This window comes from Pseudogymnoascus verrucosus (genome assembly GCF_001662655.1).
Source record: "Pseudogymnoascus verrucosus strain UAMH 10579 unplaced genomic scaffold scaffold_13, whole genome shotgun sequence".
NCBI lineage: Eukaryota > Fungi > Ascomycota > Leotiomycetes > Thelebolales > Thelebolaceae > Pseudogymnoascus > Pseudogymnoascus verrucosus.
Genome location: NW_017263664.1, coordinates 199642 through 216398, shown reverse-complemented (window position 1 = coordinate 216398; position 16757 = coordinate 199642). Strand labels below are relative to the sequence as shown.

At 49.3% G+C, this 16757-nt stretch overlaps 6 protein-coding genes across 6 annotated transcripts; 3 read left to right on the top strand and 3 right to left on the bottom strand.

Annotated features, from left to right (window-relative positions):
* The first annotated feature begins 57 nt into the window (after positions 1 to 57).
* VE01_03742 (uncharacterized protein) lies at positions 58 to 5033 on the top strand. Its single transcript, XM_018273226.2, has 3 exons — positions 58 to 1672; positions 1731 to 2072; positions 2119 to 5033. Exons 1-3 carry the CDS (start codon positions 839 to 841, stop codon positions 4102 to 4104), a joined length of 3162 nt encoding a protein of 1053 aa, XP_018131814.1. The 5' UTR covers positions 58 to 838; the 3' UTR covers positions 4105 to 5033.
* A 617-nt stretch (positions 5034 to 5650) lies between these two features.
* Positions 5651 to 8087, bottom strand: ATP1 (Alpha subunit of the F1 sector of mitochondrial F1F0 ATP synthase). The gene is made up of 6 exons (XM_018273225.2): positions 7909 to 8087; positions 7549 to 7715; positions 7393 to 7449; positions 7219 to 7339; positions 6182 to 7168; positions 5651 to 6124 (listed from the first exon to the last, which is right to left on the bottom strand). The coding sequence occupies exons 1-6, from the start codon at positions 7978 to 7980 to the stop codon at positions 5861 to 5863; spliced, it is 1668 nt and encodes a 555-aa protein (XP_018131815.1). The 5' UTR covers positions 7981 to 8087; the 3' UTR covers positions 5651 to 5860.
* Positions 8088 to 8555: 468 nt separating this feature from the next.
* On the bottom strand, positions 8556 to 10789 carry VE01_03740 (uncharacterized protein). The gene is made up of 2 exons (XM_018273224.2): positions 10244 to 10789; positions 8556 to 10184 (listed from the first exon to the last, which is right to left on the bottom strand). The coding sequence occupies exons 1-2, from the start codon at positions 10666 to 10668 to the stop codon at positions 8927 to 8929; spliced, it is 1683 nt and encodes a 560-aa protein (XP_018131794.1). The 5' UTR covers positions 10669 to 10789; the 3' UTR covers positions 8556 to 8926.
* Positions 10790 to 10948: 159 nt separating this feature from the next.
* On the top strand, positions 10949 to 14017 carry VE01_03739 (uncharacterized protein). The gene is made up of 3 exons (XM_018273223.2): positions 10949 to 11328; positions 11388 to 11524; positions 11579 to 14017. The coding sequence occupies exons 1-3, from the start codon at positions 11315 to 11317 to the stop codon at positions 13963 to 13965; spliced, it is 2538 nt and encodes an 845-aa protein (XP_018131904.1). The 5' UTR covers positions 10949 to 11314; the 3' UTR covers positions 13966 to 14017.
* Positions 14018 to 14345: 328 nt separating this feature from the next.
* On the bottom strand, positions 14346 to 15026 carry RPB7 (DNA-directed RNA polymerase II subunit; the record flags this gene model as incomplete). Its single annotated transcript, XM_018273222.1, has 4 exons — positions 14346 to 14361; positions 14417 to 14586; positions 14642 to 14722; positions 14778 to 15026. 4 exons carry the CDS (start codon positions 15024 to 15026, stop codon positions 14346 to 14348), a joined length of 516 nt encoding a protein of 171 aa, XP_018131903.1.
* Positions 15027 to 15757: 731 nt separating this feature from the next.
* On the top strand, positions 15758 to 16459 carry VE01_03737 (uncharacterized protein; the record flags this gene model as incomplete). The annotated part of the gene is made up of 3 exons (XM_018273221.1): positions 15758 to 15796; positions 15852 to 15935; positions 15995 to 16459. The coding sequence occupies 3 exons, from the start codon at positions 15758 to 15760 to the stop codon at positions 16457 to 16459; spliced, it is 588 nt and encodes a 195-aa protein (XP_018131897.1).
* Positions 16460 to 16757: the final 298 nt, after the last annotated feature.

The following is a 16757-nucleotide window of genomic DNA, read 5'->3' as shown; positions in this document are numbered from 1 at the left end:
AAATGCTGATGAACCTTCCATTTCAGAACTGCGTGCAAACACTGTGTGAAGTGATCACATAATTTAGTAGATGCAGTTCTGTAAACCTTTTGTGTCCCTTTGAAACAGTTCTAAGTAAAACCACACCTTTTATTTGCCTTCACATCCCATCAAATTCCTTATAGTTGCTGTTCCCAGCGGAAAGACTCTGGCAAGTAAGCCACGAGCCCACGGTCGAAATCCAACCCGTCATTACATCCACACTGCTTTGTATTCATTGCTTGTTTTATTCTTAAGTAAGAAGAGCTTCTGGCATGTAGTTCTGCCAATGCAGTTGCTGTTCTTAGCAAGGGGTCTCTGGCATGTGGTTCTGATATACTGAGCCGCCTCATAAGCCAGCCCTTTTTTATCATATTCAAACCGCCTCGAAATTATTACAGTTACTACTCCACGCAGGAAGAAAGAGAGCCTCTTGTCCTGTGGTCTTGTTATTCTCAGTCGTTTGAAAATTATCTCTTCTGCTTGTCTTCACAGGCCTTTGAGGGGATTCCAATTCAATGCAGTTGCCATTATCACCAGCTAGAGTCTGTGGCACGTGGTCTGGCTGTTAAGCATGGTCACCCACAAACCAACTCTATTACTTACCTTCACTTAATGTTTTGAATTCACTTCAGTTGCTGTTTTGGTTCTGAGCGAGTTACTTCCTCGGATTTGTTCCAGTTGCTCCTTTCATCAAACACCTATCACACCCATCATACCACTCATCCGCTTTCATCTATTCAAGTCATACTCGGCCTTCCGTATTCTATCCATGCATTAAACCCCCTCGATCTTTGAACTGGATTAGATCTCCGTCAATATGGCTCCTAATTCGGGTGACGGGTCGCCATTCAATGGTCGTGAGGCCATCAAAGGGTTTCCGCACAATAGCGAAGGTATTCTCCACTACGCTGACGACTCGACTATTCAGCAACCTGCTTCGGTCACAAAGAGCAGCAGGAATATCTTCAAGAATCTCTTCAAGGGGTCGGGTAAGCCAGACAAAACTGGCAAATCAGTTAATGCCGACGTCAAGAAGCCAGGCTTCTGGACGTTTCCTGACCACCTCCCGCCACCGACGCCGGAGCAGATTTTTCAAATCATGCATGCCTCACCAGAGCACCTTGCTAAAGTAGCTGCTGAAAAAGAGAAACAAGATGCTAAGAAGGCGAAAGAACAGGCGGCTGCACTCAAACAGCAAGGGAAGGTATCAAATCCGGGCAACCGGGAAGACAACAACCACTCAACTGATTCGGTGATCATCTCACCGCCTACTAATATGAAATGGTCATTCGACGGAAAGTCCATTATAACTTACAAGGAGCCTGGCAATAATCACTTTAACCCCGAACAAACTGCCATCCCACATGGGGCCTACCAAAGAGAAATGGTGCCCGGAACGTGGAACGAATCTTCTGGGTCTATCAGCGGACCAGCAGTTTGGACGGATGTGCAAGAGGTTGGCGACTTTAGGTCGTCCTTCTCCGATGACTATCCACTCCAGCATGTTCACGAGCCTCGATCTGGACCACCGCAATCGCGTCCGATTGATATGCGGCTTCTTCGGACTGTATACGAGATTGCAGAGGCGGCATACCTACCAGACCTCAGAAACAAGCATGAATGGATCTCGTATTTAGAACAACTCCGCGCGGTAAGAGTTATTCTGGAATCCGTATATCCAACTATTAACTAATATGCTGGCAATGTAGGGTCTAATTAGTAACTCGAACCCTCCCAAGCCTCCCGTCATGGACGAGCAATTTTCATTTTGCCCAGCTATGGATCCTGTGAACGAGGAAGGAAGGATAGCTTCATTGTTCACCATCGAACGTGTTTGGAGCCCTCTTCAAGAAAGCAGGGCGAAAGATCTTGTGCAAGCCTCGAAGGAAGAATTCGCAGTCACGGGGGTATCTATCAGCCTAATCGACAACAGCAATGAGATTCTCAAGGCCGAATCTACCTATAATTGCCGAATGATAAAGCGATCGGTGAGCATTGCAGCTCATGCTCTCTTGACCGCCGAAGTCTTGGTAATCCTTGACACCACAAAGGTATTTCAGTTTATCCAATGATTCCTACCGAGACTGACTGTTTTAGGACTGGAGATTTGCCAAAAATCCGCTGGTTGTAAATGAGCCATACATCAGATTCTTTGCTGGAGCACCCATTCTTTCCAAGAACGGTGAAGCTGTTGGAGTCTTCGCCATCTTCGGGCGCGCGCCGAGAGATTCTTTCCCGGCGCTGCAGCGACACAACCTGGCCGAATATGCGGCCGTGTGTGCAGTCGAGCTCAATACAGTTCTGGAGAAATCGTTTTCTGAGCAAAGCCTCCACTCACGTCAATCGGAAGCTATTACTGAGGTATGGGATCCGACTTGCCTCGAGGGTGAACCACCAGCTAGACCTAGAAGTCTCTGGATGCACGAAGAGACCCATCGCTTGCTCTGTGGAGAGCCAAGAGAGGATGAAGAAGAGATTAAATACCCTGCTACTTTCGAAGAGCTTATGGCGGGATTTGCTACTGAATCAGAGGACGACGACACGGCACGTGACTCTGAAGAACAGCTCCTCGCGCCGTACATGAATGGAGCCCATGCCAATGTCACATATTATTCTGTTGATGTGAACTCGAGTACTCCAGCAAAGGAGATAGATGCTGTGAAATCGGATTATGCGCTTCTTGGAAGCGATAACGAGGGGCCAGACTCCCCCCTTGGAGGACGATCCGCTAGGGGTTCAGATTCTCCCCCTTCAGAGGGTTTCGTTTGGAGACCAGACTCTCCCACCTCGCGGGGTCTCACTCGGGAACTAAAGTCTCCTCTCCTGGCTGGTTATCCGGCGAGGCCATATTCTCCAATAATGAGGACCTGCACGCCGAGACCGTACTCTGGCTCTGATCTAACTTCTGCGGCAGGGGAACCCCACCCGAATACACCAGAGCGCGGATTTGATGAAACCCGCCCGAATACACCACAGCGCGAATTCGATGAGCAACGGGCTCCACCGCTCAGTGTGCAAGAGGTCCTTGACGGTGCATTTTCAGCTCTGCGAATCGAATATCCCGATGCACCTATCCGTAGGCAGAGAAAGAAGTCAATCCGCAGCATTTCGCAGCATGAGGCGGAAATCAAGAGGCTTCAGATCGAGAGTGATATTCGTGCAGCTCACATTCAAGCGACAAAGATTGATAGCTCCAGTTCAACCGTCGCTACTGGAAGCTTCAATACCTCCGGGGGATCATCGACCCAAGCAACAACTCCTCCTACTTCGTTCAACACTCGGATGTCTACTCTGGAGTTTGTGGATACCCACCGGCGCCCACAAGCTGATGCTGCTGCAAAGTCTGTTGCTCTTAACCTGAAATTCGACAGAGTATACGTCGCTGAGCTTTTTCCCACCAGCGATTTCATGACGCTAGGCGGAGTGGCTATTACTGGTATGGGTGTGAGGATACTAGCATCTCACAATTGTCCGCCTGATATGATCCTCGATACGGACTTTCATCTGCAGGTCGTCCGCAGCCCGCTCGGTGCCATGAGATGGCACGATAAGGATGCCCTTCCTGGAGCTACAGACAAAGGTCTTTTAATCCGTCTTCATTCCAAGGGTCCTTATGGTAGTCAATCAGGCGTCCACACTGGGGGCATTGTATATGGTGCAGTCCATCTGGCGCAGTCGCAGGGTGGGGATGATGCTGGGATCACCCACGAGGAGCAGGCTACAATCTTTGGCGGGGCCAGTGCAATGAGTGCAATCTTATTCGATAAAAACGATAAGAGAGGGCGCAAGGACAGCCCATGTGTCAATTGCAACACTCATTCCCATGCGGGCACTCATACTACGCCTGTTGCAGCGGCCAAGGCCGGAGGGGCTGGACCTGAGCGCTCCATTTTTTCTTCAGCAATTGAGGCTCCAAAGGCTAAAGACGCTGGACCTGAGCAGCCCGATCCTGTCTCGGCATTCGAAGCTGAATACGAACAGTCTAAATACGCTATAAGTAAGGAGAGTATGAAAGAGGCTTCCAAGGCTGTGGCGGAGATTATGAAATTCGATATAGAGGAGATCTTGTCCCCTCAATGGTAATATTCGATGTCGGCGTATATATACCTCCCAGAATCAATGGGGGTATTTCGTTTCGAGCGACTATACCGACTTATACCACCGGAATTCGCATTGTGTTCAACTGGACATACTTTCATTGGCAGTTTGTCAAGATGCAAACTTGCTGGGGGTTTTACTTGTTTGGCTACTTCGGTGTAATGGGCCGAGAATCATGCTGCTATGTTTGCTACCGGACAGCAGCAACTGGGTGCAAGTTTACTGCGCCGCCAATGACCCATTCATACATCGCCGGAAATTCACTTGTACAGATTACAACTTTGCTTTCACTTTCTCATTCTTCATCGGCGGAAATTCACTTGTACAGATCACAACTTTGCTTTCATTTTCTCAGTCTTTCTTTACTTTACATGGTTTATGATTCATGGCTCACGGTTCATGGTTCACGGTTTATGCTTCATGGTTTATGCTTCATGGTTTATGCTTCATGGTTTATGGCTTGTGGCCTACGGCTTATGGTTTATGGTTTGCGGTGCATGGTTCTTGATTCATCTTTTGTTCTTTCGTTCAAGGAAATGCCTTTATTATGATGTCGGGGAGGTGCTATAGGAGTTATATGCGGGGAGTTATCTGGAGAGTGTACTGGAGGGGTTCTATATGGATGGTTCTGGGAGTTCCTACACGACGGATAGACGTACAATGGGGTACTGGCGGTATATATTGCAGTGGGGGGTTATTTGATGGGTTACATTGCAGTGTCTCGTCTGAAGGTCAGGAGTCACTAGGTTCATTTGCTTTTGCATTATACCCGAGATTTGAGAAGATGGCGGAGAAGAGATATGGGACAGTTTGATCGGATGATTATGGAGATGGATGAATATTCGCGGAGGAGAGGAATGTACGATATGAAATTGACAATGGGAGGAATATGGGAGAATAGGAGAATGGGGTTCATAAAAGCATCTACGGACTAGCCACTCTTTTAGTGAATAGACACCAAATGACGCATTAAAAAAGACAGTTCTTGAGAAGGCTCGATATTTGGAGTGAAAATGAATAAATAAATTGTCACAATATGAGCTGAAACCAAACTGCTGGTAGCATCTCCATGAGGCCAACCACTGTCCCTTGGTTAAACCTCACAAGAACCTGGATGAAAGAACCCCCCCAGGTAGAATACACTACGAAGTAGAATCGGCTTTCGAATATCCACTCATCAAAAATACAACAGGGGCCCAGAAGAAGAATCCTGAAGAGTAGAACACTGTGAAATCAGAATCGAGTATCAAGTTCCAGATCTGCCAAGTACGCCAAAAAGACAACTTGACACAAGACCTCCGCCATTGTTCTTGATATATAGCTCCCGCTGGCAATTTTTGCAGAGGTTATATCGTACTGGCCAGCCAGCTTCATAAACTTGACCAGTGTAGATGGCACTATACGGACAAACAAAGTCAGAGACGGCAAGCACGATGGCCACACGCTTACCTGAAGCACACAAACGAAGAAAATCCAAGGAACATCCAAAACCAATCAATCATAGGATCACGCATAGGACTGCGGACAGCTTCACAAACTATTTCAATTTAAGGTAACAATATCAGATCACACACTCCAGTTTCTAAGGTAGATGTTTCTATTTTACAGCTAATGCATTACCCCCCCTCGTACGCGACAGCTCGCAACCGGCCGCCTCGCCGCCAACTAAAGAGATAGATACATAGCGCGGAAGTGAGGGGATCTAACAAACACAGGAAATCAAGGCGCAGGTGTTGGTCCTTTATGCGATGAAGGACTTGGTGAAGGAGACGATGGACTCCTTGAGGCGGGCCTCGAGGTCCTTGCTCAAGGCACCCTCCTTGTCGAGAGTGTCGAGCAGGCTCTGCTCGTTGGTCTTGAGGTGGGCGAGGAAATCGGCTTCCCAGACAAGGATCTTCTCGACGGGGACGGAGTCGAGGTGACCGTTGACACCGGCGTAGATGAGAGGAACCATCTCGTTGACGGCCATGGGGGAGTACTGCTTCTGCTTGAGGAGCTCGGTCAACTGGATGAGAAATTAGCTTCTGTACATTTTGATGGGGTGCTATGCGGGGATACTTACACGCTCACCACGGGCGAGGGTCTGCTTGGTGGCGGCATCCAAATCGGAACCGAATTGAGCGAAAGCGGCAACTTCACGGTATTGGGCCAAGAAGAGCTTGAGCGAACCGGCAACTTGCTTCATGGCCTTAAGCTGGGCAGCGGATCCGACACGGGAGACGGAAAGACCGACGTTAATGGCTGGGCGGATACCCTTGTAGAAGAGCTCGGCCTCCAAGAAAATCTGTCCATCAGTGATGGAAATGACGTTGGTAGGAATGTAAGCGGACACATCACCACCCTGGGTCTCAATGATGGGCAGAGCAGTGAGGGATCCACCACCGTGCTTGTCGGACATCTTGGCAGCACGCTCCAGAAGACGCGAGTGCAGGTAGAAAACGTCACCGGGGTAAGCCTCACGTCCGGGAGGACGACGGAGGAGGAGCGACATTTGACGGTAGGCAACAGCCTGCTTGGACAGATCGTCGAAGATGATAACGGCGTGCTTGCCGTTGTCACGGAACCACTCACCCATGGAGGTGGCAGTGAAAGGAGCGATGTACTGGAGAGGAGCGGCCTCAGAGGCAGTGGCGGCAACAACGATGGAGTACTTCATGGCGTCGTTCTCCTCAAGGGTCTTGACGAGCTGAGCGACGGTGGAGCGCTTCTGTCCAACGGCGACGTAGACACAGTAGAGCTTCTTGGACTCATCGGTGCCGTTGTTCCAACGCTTCTGGTTAAGCATGGTGTCGAGAGCGACAGCGGTCTTTCCGGTTTGACGATCACCAATGATCAACTCACGCTGACCACGTCCGATGGGAACCATGGCGTCGACGGACTTCATGCCGGTCTGGACGGGCTGGTTGACGGAGTGACGGGGAAGAATGCCGGGGGCCTTAACCTGGGCACGACGCTTCTCCTTGGTGTTGATTGGTCCCTTTCCATCAATTGGGTTTCCGAGGGCATCAACGACACGGCCGAGAAGCTCTGGTCCAACGGGAACATCGACCTGTGATGGATTAGATGGAGTTAAGGGTTCTGAAGTATGGGACTACTTACAATCTCTCCGGTACGCTTGACGGTCTCACCCTCCTTGACGAGACGATCGGAACCGAAAAGCACAACACCGACCTGGCCGGCCTCCAAGTTCATGCACATACCCTTGACACCGGAGGCGAACCTATTGTTGTTGTTAGCATCGAGTCGTCACACCATGAATCGTGAAAAACTTACTCAACCAGCTCCTCGGCCTGGACATTGCTCATGCCATGGACACGGGCGATACCATCACTATATTCCAACTATTGTCAGCCATCGATTCCCATTGATATCACGATATAGATGTCGGGCTTGACATCGAATCGTGATGTCGCATTGTTGTTGACATACCCGACGGAGAGGACACGTCCGGTCTCGGCAAGGCCAGCCTCTTCTTGGACACCACGGATCTTCTGCTCGAGGATGGAAGAAACCTCAGTCGGGGCAGCCTTAGCCTCAGCGTAAGTACGAGCCTGGATGGCGGAAGCGTTGAAGGCAGCAGGTGCAGCAATTCTTCCCTACGCGGTTGACATCAAAGTTAGCCGAAAGCCCGAAAAAATGCAGACGAAGCTGTTGGAGCTCCCAACAAAGCTGTCAACCATCATAATCTATCACTCAGCAAACTCAATTGAGTTCACCGAGTATATATCGATGCATTAAGATGACTTCGAGCTCCGTTGGACCCCGTTGGATATTTCGTGGTGGACTTACTGCAGCGACTCTGCCGGAAGCAGAGATTGCGCCCACCGTCCGGCTGGACTGTCGGAGAGCGTTCCTGAACATTGTGACCGTCGTCTATGCTACAAAGACACAAAAAAGAATCAATTGCTTCAGCAATTGAGGAGAGGAGATTGTGAAGGGAGGTGTTTTGGAGATTGGATCAATCGTAAGAAGGGAGTCTTGAAGAACACAGAAGATCGATGCGAGAGAGCCCGAGCCAGAGTCTTGGCATCTCGCTTGTGAGTGGTTGGCCTGAAATTCAGTGCACCCACTCCGAAAGAAACGAGGTATCCGTAGCGATGAGCCGTGGAAAAAAAATCATGTGCCGTCGACGGTATAAATTCTAAATATTGATAGATATATGGTATATTATTTATAGTGAATGGGAATTTATATTTTGATTTTTCCTGATTTTATTAACTGCTGTGGTCGACGGTAATGCCGCTCACGATGCAGAGATTAATTGCTGGTCTCAGCTTTGTTGGCCGCTCATTACATATTTCTCTCCTCGGATCGGACCACACCGGAAGGAGATAAAAAATAGGAGAACAGGCAAAATAATGCTGCACAAACAGCAGCAACAGCACTAATTGAGCGCTTTTATTATAGAAATCATTAATACTTTTCAAAGGCAGACAGGTTTATAATGGTTTTATTTTATCCATATTTAATCTACAGATTTCTATCGACCTCACACGCTCGGTAGCACATGACCGGCAATCAGTCTCCTTCCGGCCGGGTAAGCCGCCATCATCAATCACCCTTGACACTGAGATGCTAGAACTGCAACCTCCGCCCTTATGGCAGCTAAAACCCGTCTGCAGTACCATCTACTCTCTCTCCGTTGCATTTCATCGTTTTCAAGATGGCGCCTCCTTTGTCATAAATCACGTGACATACACAAGCTTGAGGGCTTTAGGCCATCATGTCTTACTTCAACGGTCCCTCGGCCATCTACTATCGAGGCAGGGTATTTTCTCATTTCTCCTTTACTCCATCACTGGTATCATCAACCCCATGGCCCCAAGGTCCAGCTTGACTGCTCTGCAGCCGCAGCTCTCAACCCGGCCGGACCCATGCTCTGCCTCGCCTTCGCTGCCGGGATAACTTCCTTCGCTTTGGAAGCACCAGCGGCACCATACTGCAGCCACTGGTCTTTCTCGACTATCGATACGGAAGGCAGTCGTAATTGGGATATAAGACTGGCACCGCTCCAAGCACCCATCGAGTCCACCGCACTAAGGGTTCCATAATTTGGCGGAGGCGCGAGCTTATCTCGTTCTCTCCTGATCTGACTCTCAATAGGGTCAGGTTGTTGGTTTTGAAAAGCTGCTGGCCTGTGATGCTCATCCGTTTCCGGATGTGCATGTCCATCGATTTTGATCGCAACGGGTGCCTGGTTCCTTTGTTGGGACCTAAGCTTCTGGTTTGCACGCAGTTGATCAAAGGCTTTCCCTTGAACCGGTTCCCAGCCCCTGGAGTCGATGAGAGACTGGACATCACCCAAGATGCGACTCTTAAGACCGGGAATATTAGACCCGCCACCAACAAGTATCAGTCGTGACATGCAAAATGACCGCACATCAACTGGGAGAAGTAGAAGACTTCGATAAACCAACAGATGTAATGGTAGTTCTTCGTCGTCTAGGTCGCAGGGATTGATATCCTTCACGAAGAATGCTTTCTCGCAAGGCTCGGCCAATTCATTAAATGGTATCTTCAACGTCATAGGCGGCTGTGTTGATGATACAGGTATTGATACAACGTCTTGTTGGTCATTAAATCGTAGACTCTCCATCGCAGCTGACAAGGCTTCCGATGTCTCGGTCTCAGGAGTGGGCTGCGATGGTTTGCACCAGGCCATGCGTGTGACGACCTCCTCGCATTCTTCAAAGCTGATCAACTTGCTGTCTCTCTCATCGTCTTCTTCGTCGTCGTCTTGAGACAGCCGAGATTTTATGGCACGCCCAAGGACCTTTCGCATTTTTAGGCCCAGTAACCTGCTTGCTCTAACAGTCCGGCGGCAAGAAATCTCTCGGTATTCGTACACTCCAGTGACAGTTGTCTCAGCCCAGCCAATATCTATAACAAGAGCCGATCGAAGCCCAGCGGCTACTGCCGATAGCACAGGCGCGGAAAGAAGCGAGATAGTCGGAGGCTGGAAGCTCGTGAAAAGGGTATCGAGTACCGTTGAGAGAAGGGGTAGAGGAAAGTCGGGCTGTAATACCAGGGATATGCGTCGAGACCCAGAGCCAGTTACTAGATATCTTGGAAATTGTCAGTTACTGTAACAAACAAACAAACGGAGGAATATATGGGAATGTACTTCGTAATAGCCTCTCGCATAGCCCGTTCGATCCTGTCGCCGACAAGCCCCAGGTCCACATGCCTCAGATCTGGCCTCCACAGCTCATGTTCCTCTCCCCAGGCCTTGCCCGACGCCCTTTGTCGCCAATCAGCTCCATAGCCAAGCTGCCATTGCCTGTAATCGCCAGCTCTCCTCTGCGTATCAGGTCCGAAACCAATGACTGCCCTGGGCAGTGCGTCTCCTGCTAGACCTGCTCGGAGATAACGACTGCCAAATTCGAGAATGATACAGTCTTCTTCCGCGCGCAAAGCTGACGGAGAGCTAAAGTTTGAGATCGAGACGGGGCGGACTGGAGTGCGGGGGCTGGCTAATGGAGCTCCTGGGGAGCGGATCTCAGAAACAGGCCGAATGTTGGCGACGCTGCGGTGGGCAGGCGTTGCCATTGCTTAGCATTGTCTGGGGCCCAAGATATAAATCAGATTTGTGCCATGTTTTTGCGTCGTTGGTGTAGTGTACGAGGCAACAGCTTGATTCTAATGATATTTCTGAGATATCAAAGTCGGGATATCTGCAAGGTACCTGCGTGGGGACCCGGTTGGAATATCCACACTATTGCGGCCTTGATTTGAAGGCTGTAATCTACGAAATTGCAGTAGTAGTCATGTTTAGGAAGGTACGACTGAGGGATGTCACTTGGCGTTTAGAAATATCTACAAGATTCTACTATTTCCTTTGGAGTTTATAGAAACTGTAAATAAAATAAAATGACCTTCATCACTCTGAGTCTATGTTTCAAGTACAGCATCCACGCTTCAGCCAGGTCCCCTGCGTCGCTGGGACGACTTTGAAGCTAGTCCTAAAATAAACAAAATAGAGGCTTAATCAACAACGCCCTTTCCGTCACAATGGATCGAGTAGGCAGCCCTCGTCGATAATACCCTGGGACTCCCGGAAATAGCTTTGCCTCCCAGTCTGGTATCATCATTTGCTACTTCGCATTGCTCATTTGAGGTTATCGCTCGTAGGAATTATATTCCGGCTGCTATTATTTTTTGCCCCACATTATTATTATAATATAAGAATGAAAACATGGGCATTCCCGGGTGCGTTAGGACCTATGACCTCTAACTAAAGACACAATTACTAACATAAATAATAATAGAATATACAATGAGATAGGCCCAGGTCAAAGGGTGTCTCTGACAAAGCTTGCGGTAGAGAAATTCGAGCAAACTGGGAGGCCGTTCAGAATAGCGATCGACATCTCCATATGGAATTTTGAAGTCCAAGGAGGCAAAGGTGAGTTTTAGTTTCTGTTCCTGCAGTTTTGGAATACAGTTCTTATGAATTAAGGTGGCCCCAATCCGGCGCTGCGAACTCTATTTTATAGGCTCGTAAGACTTGCCGGAACATCCGTTCAGGCAATATTTGTCTTTGATGGGCCCGACAGGCCTCTCCTGAAACGCAATAAAACGAGACGCAAAGGAGGTTCCGCATATCAGGCCGATGTGCGTAGAACTAAGCTTTTGCTGCAACTATTTGGCTTTGAGTCCCACGATGCTCCGGGAGAAGCAGAGGCCGAATGCGCGCTGTTGCAACAGCGGGGTTTGGTTGATGCCGTCCTCAGTGAGGACGTGGACACTCTGATGTTTGGGAGCGGCCTGACAATTAGAGACTGGTCGTGTGAGGGATCTGGAAAAACTCCCCCCACTCACGTGTCCTTATACGACGCCAAAGTCACCAAGGAGGGGAAATCTGGCCTAGACCGAGAAGGGATGATCTTGGTCGCCCTGATGAGTGGTGGCGACTACGATACCGCTGGTGTAGCTCGTTGCGGAGCAAAGATTGCGTGCGAAGCTGCAAGAGCAGGTTATGGAAAATCACTGTGTGACCTCGCTCCTGATGACAGTTCCGGGTTGTTGGCCTGGCGCGAAAATCTCGCACACGAGCTTCATACGAATGAGGCTGGATATTTCAGACAGAAGAACAAGGCTATCACTGTACCGGATGACTTTCCGAAGAAGGAAATTCTACAGTACTATATGCATCCTATAGTCTCTTCGGAAGCCGCCTTGTTGAATTTGAGGTCGCGGCTACAGTGGGATAGAGAAATCGATTCGAAAAGACTGAGAATATTTGTCGAGGAATGCTTCGAATGGACTGGCAAATTGAACGCAAAGAGGCTTATTCGCCTCCTTGCGCCGCCTATGCTAATCTACAAGCTACGAGAAAGACCAAAGAGTGTCGATTCAGGGCATGGAAACTTGGTTTTGATAGAAGCTCAAGAACGAGAGATTGTACAAGACATCACAGGCGAGAGACAGCACTTTTCAACAGATGGAATCCCTGAATTGCGCTTGACTTTTGAGCCGTTTGGTATAGTCGGGCTAGACGTTGATGCGGAGATTGATGATGAGAGCAACCTGGACCAACAGGACGAATATCTGGCTGTGGATGAAGAGAATTTGGAAGTCTATCAATCAGATAACGAACCGACTGGAAAGAGCAGATCCATGAGCCCTATGAAAAATAGACTGGCTGCTTATGACCCTACCAAACCCTGCAAGACGTGGGTTTCTCGGAGCATTGCGAGAGTTGGTGTTCCTCTCAAGGTAGAGGATTATGAAGAGTCATTAATGCTGAAGCAATCGCGGGCAAACGCGCCGAAACGGAAAGCTGCCCCGAAAGCAACCTCAACAAAACATGGCATGAAGCAAGGAGCATTAGATCGATATTTTGTTACAAGCAAACCGGTCGCCACCAGTGCAGCCTTGTCTTCGGAGTCTCCAAATAAGAAGTCTGACCATAAACCACAGCTGCCTCCAGTATACCTGGCTCCTTCTCTCGACAAGCCGCCATTGCAGCCAAAAGGGGCAAGCAAGGAACCTCTTCGGCCACGTCGCGAGTACCGCAAAGCTCCTTCTGGAGACCGCTACTGCCAAGTCTCGCCCAAGCCGAGCAACCCTTGGGCAGCCACACAGTCTCGCTCATCTCAACTAGTGAGCGCCAATGTGTCAAAGGCTGGAATAAGTCAGTCCCACAAAGAGGGGTCATCGCAAGCAAGTTCAAGCTCAGCTTCTCAAATGATATCATCTTATGATACTTCTTCATCCCGCAACTTGTTTCCAAAGAAGCATTCGAGAAATGGCTCACCGCCCCTTTATGTCTCGTCTATTTCCGACGCTGAAATACCTACCGGTTCTGTACAGTTACCTTCAGTTAAAAAACGGACAGCAGTGACTGGCGACCAAGGAAACAGTGTTGGGTCATCAAGAAATACCCAATCAGATGCGCCTACATCAAGCATGCAAATTAACCGCAAGCCTGATATAGCTCTGGATGACGAATATCAGCCCACTCTCTCAGACGAAGAGTATGGTGCCCTGCCACCTCTTGACTATCCACTTTCGCCACTCTACACGAACACCTACTCAACTGAAGATAGCAAAGGGACACAGAATGCCATCGACCTCATGTCATCTTCTCCTCCGCCACATTACACCACAGCAAAACAAGCCGAATCGCCGCTGGCCAAGGGCCGACCTTCTCCTCCTATGGACATCCTTCCATTTGCCGACAGCAAAATCCCCCAAAAGAGATTCCTTGCACCCCGAGAAAGTTTGCCTGGTGCTTGGAAGACATATACAGAGAAGGAAGTACAAGACATGGAGCGGAAGGGCAGAGGCAGGCAGAAGTGGAGGGTGAGCCAAGTTGAGGCCTTAGATTTGACGCAGGATTAGCTTGTTATTGAAGATGAAAGGAATAATGATGAAATGATTTGATGTTCAAAGGAATATATAACAACACGAAATCCATTGATGTCACACGTCGCATGTTATAATTGTCTTGAAAGCATGCTGAGTGTTGGCTTTAAAATCATTCTGAGAGATATTGTACCGTATGCGTCTACTTATCTGAGTGGTTTGGTTCCTATTGGCCTTGTATTGGCACAACCTCGCCCGGTATTATCTGTATTGATCTTGAAGATAGCCAAATACCCCAGTATTCCAGCTCCACATGATCGTGTCGAGTAGTGGTGCGACGCAACCAACTCTAAAAGCTTTCCATATCCCTCTCCGACGCGTGCACTCGCACGTGGTATTGGGTATAACTATGTCGTTCACGGCGGTGGCACACTGTTGTAGTAGTTTAGTACAAATATTCACGGGGAGGGAACTGAACCAGACTGACCCGAGGTAGTCCTCCTTGATGCTACCAATCGCGTACATGGACCCGACATCAGAACGCAGACCGATCAACTTGACTCGGACTTGCGCGCCCTTCTCGATCACTTGATCCTCATTGTCGGTCCACTGCCACGGCGTCGCGTTCGGGTCGAACTTGATGTCTTTGGAGATAAGCTGTGGTGGGGTGCGATTAGCATCTTGGGAACTTGGCCTGGGTCAAAGTCCTTACTTCTCTGGAGACGAAGAACTCGAGAGGTCCAGCCATGCAGTGGAAGCCAGCTGGGTTCACGGCCGTGACGATGGCATCAACCTGTGCATTGCAAATCAGCTCTACTGTGAGGTACAAAAGCACTGGCGTGCCTTACAGTCTCATTCTTGAATGGACGCCAGACGACCGCTCTGTATCGAACAGTGAACTCCGCGAGGCCGCTGCCAGGGATAATGCGACCTTCAGAAACGTTGAATGTGTCCATCACAGAGATAATGTAGTATTGTCCGGTACAGGTTCCCTCCACATCGCTGAGGAGCTTCGAAGTGACCAACTCGTGCATGTTCTTGCCAAAGTACGACGGGTGCAGGGTGACCTGACGCTCAAGGTTGTGTAGGAAAAACATGGTGCTGGTTTATATGTAGGTATCGACTGAAGCGCTTCGACCTGAGGGGATCTTGGACGAGTGGTGCAATGTCGTTTGAGAAGGCACCGATCTCAAAGATCTACGAAGCTGCCGTGCTAGACTTTCCACAGACACCCCTGAGGCAATTTAGCACATAGAGCACTAGTCGTGGCAATTTTGGCCTGGTATTTCCGTAGAATATGCGCTGGCTTGAGGTTGCGTGCCTCTTGGAATCCGATGGACGCGCAGTGAAGCGCTTCTCTTGTCCAGGCGCAAGCAAATTCCTTTTATAAACAACGGCCAAACACTCTGGCAGCTCTCTGATCTGGATCGCGGAGCGTGCACAAAGGTTGTCGATGTTTGAACAAGGCAATAAATGAGTGTTGCGGCTCTCGTCGAGGTCGTTGGTAGACGCCGATCGCAGTAAACGCGCCTCCAATCGGTCGCGGCGCATTTTTGTGAGGCTCAAACAGAGCATCGCACGTGACAAATGTACCACGTGATACGTTACGGAAACGGTGGGTCTATGCACGGTCCGAGGTCCGCGTTGTGAACGTGAACGTGAGCTGTATCTTACGTGCGGAGCGTCTCAGATATCATAAACCCCTCAACGTAACAAATATATTTCTCTGTCCGTCGTCGCTATTAATGGTTTTGCGCACTTCCGGCCGTGGCTGACCTTTGATATTCTACATACCTGATATTATTCCCTTTCTCCTCTCCGCCTAAAGATGGGTGGTACTCTTGACCTGGAGAAGCAGCTATGCTTCGTGAGTATCTCCTGCTGTGAGACCACAACCTTTGGCTGATGTGTTCTTGCTCCAGTATAGCTCTTATCACCAGAATCCAGTCAATGTGGGGATACATATGCTATGCATCCCAATGATCCTTTTCTCATTCATCCTCCTTGTACGTCAAATACGTTGAGTCCGAAGTTTCCGCGGCCCAAGCTCACATCTCCTACGTAGCTCACCAACTCCCCCACGATCATTCCCTTGCCAGAATGGGCCACGATCACGAACCTCGACCTTAATTTGGGCACCATAATGGCTCTCTATTACTCCATCTTCTACATCCTCCTCGAACCAGTGGCCGGTTCCATGATAACGCCTATCCTTCTTGCCGGAACCGCATACTCCAAGCACCTTACAACCGTGGCTGCGTACCCAGCAAACCAGATTGCCTTTGGCGTTTTCATCTTCTCCTGGATCGCTCAGTTTGTCGGCCATGGCGCATTTGAAGGTCGCGCTCCGGCCCTCTTTGAGAACCTCCATATGGCACTTGTCACAGCCCCATTTTTCGAATGGATCGAACTCCTTTTCAAGCTTGGATACAGGCCCGAGCTGGAGGCAAGAATGAGAAAGAGTGTCGCTGAAGAAACTGCGAAAGTCAAGGCGGCTAAGGCTGCTGGGAAGAACGGGAAGGCACAGTAGTGAAACACGGTTGTGAGACTCTGAATAGCGGTTAGCGGGAGGTCGATCTGGGCTGTACAAAGTTTCACGGGTGGAAAGAAAGGCTGCGGACAGTACTGTCGTCGCATGAATGAGGGTGACGGACGGAAGTGAAACAAGTGCTGGGAAGAAATTGAGAATACCATGCTGGAGGAGAGCGACTGAAACAGATTCGCTCGGGGATTTCCCTAATATGGCAAAGAGGAAGGCCAAGAATGACTGAAGGGTCGGACACGTTTCTTTGTATATTCTTTTCGTCAGTAATGATCCGATATGAATT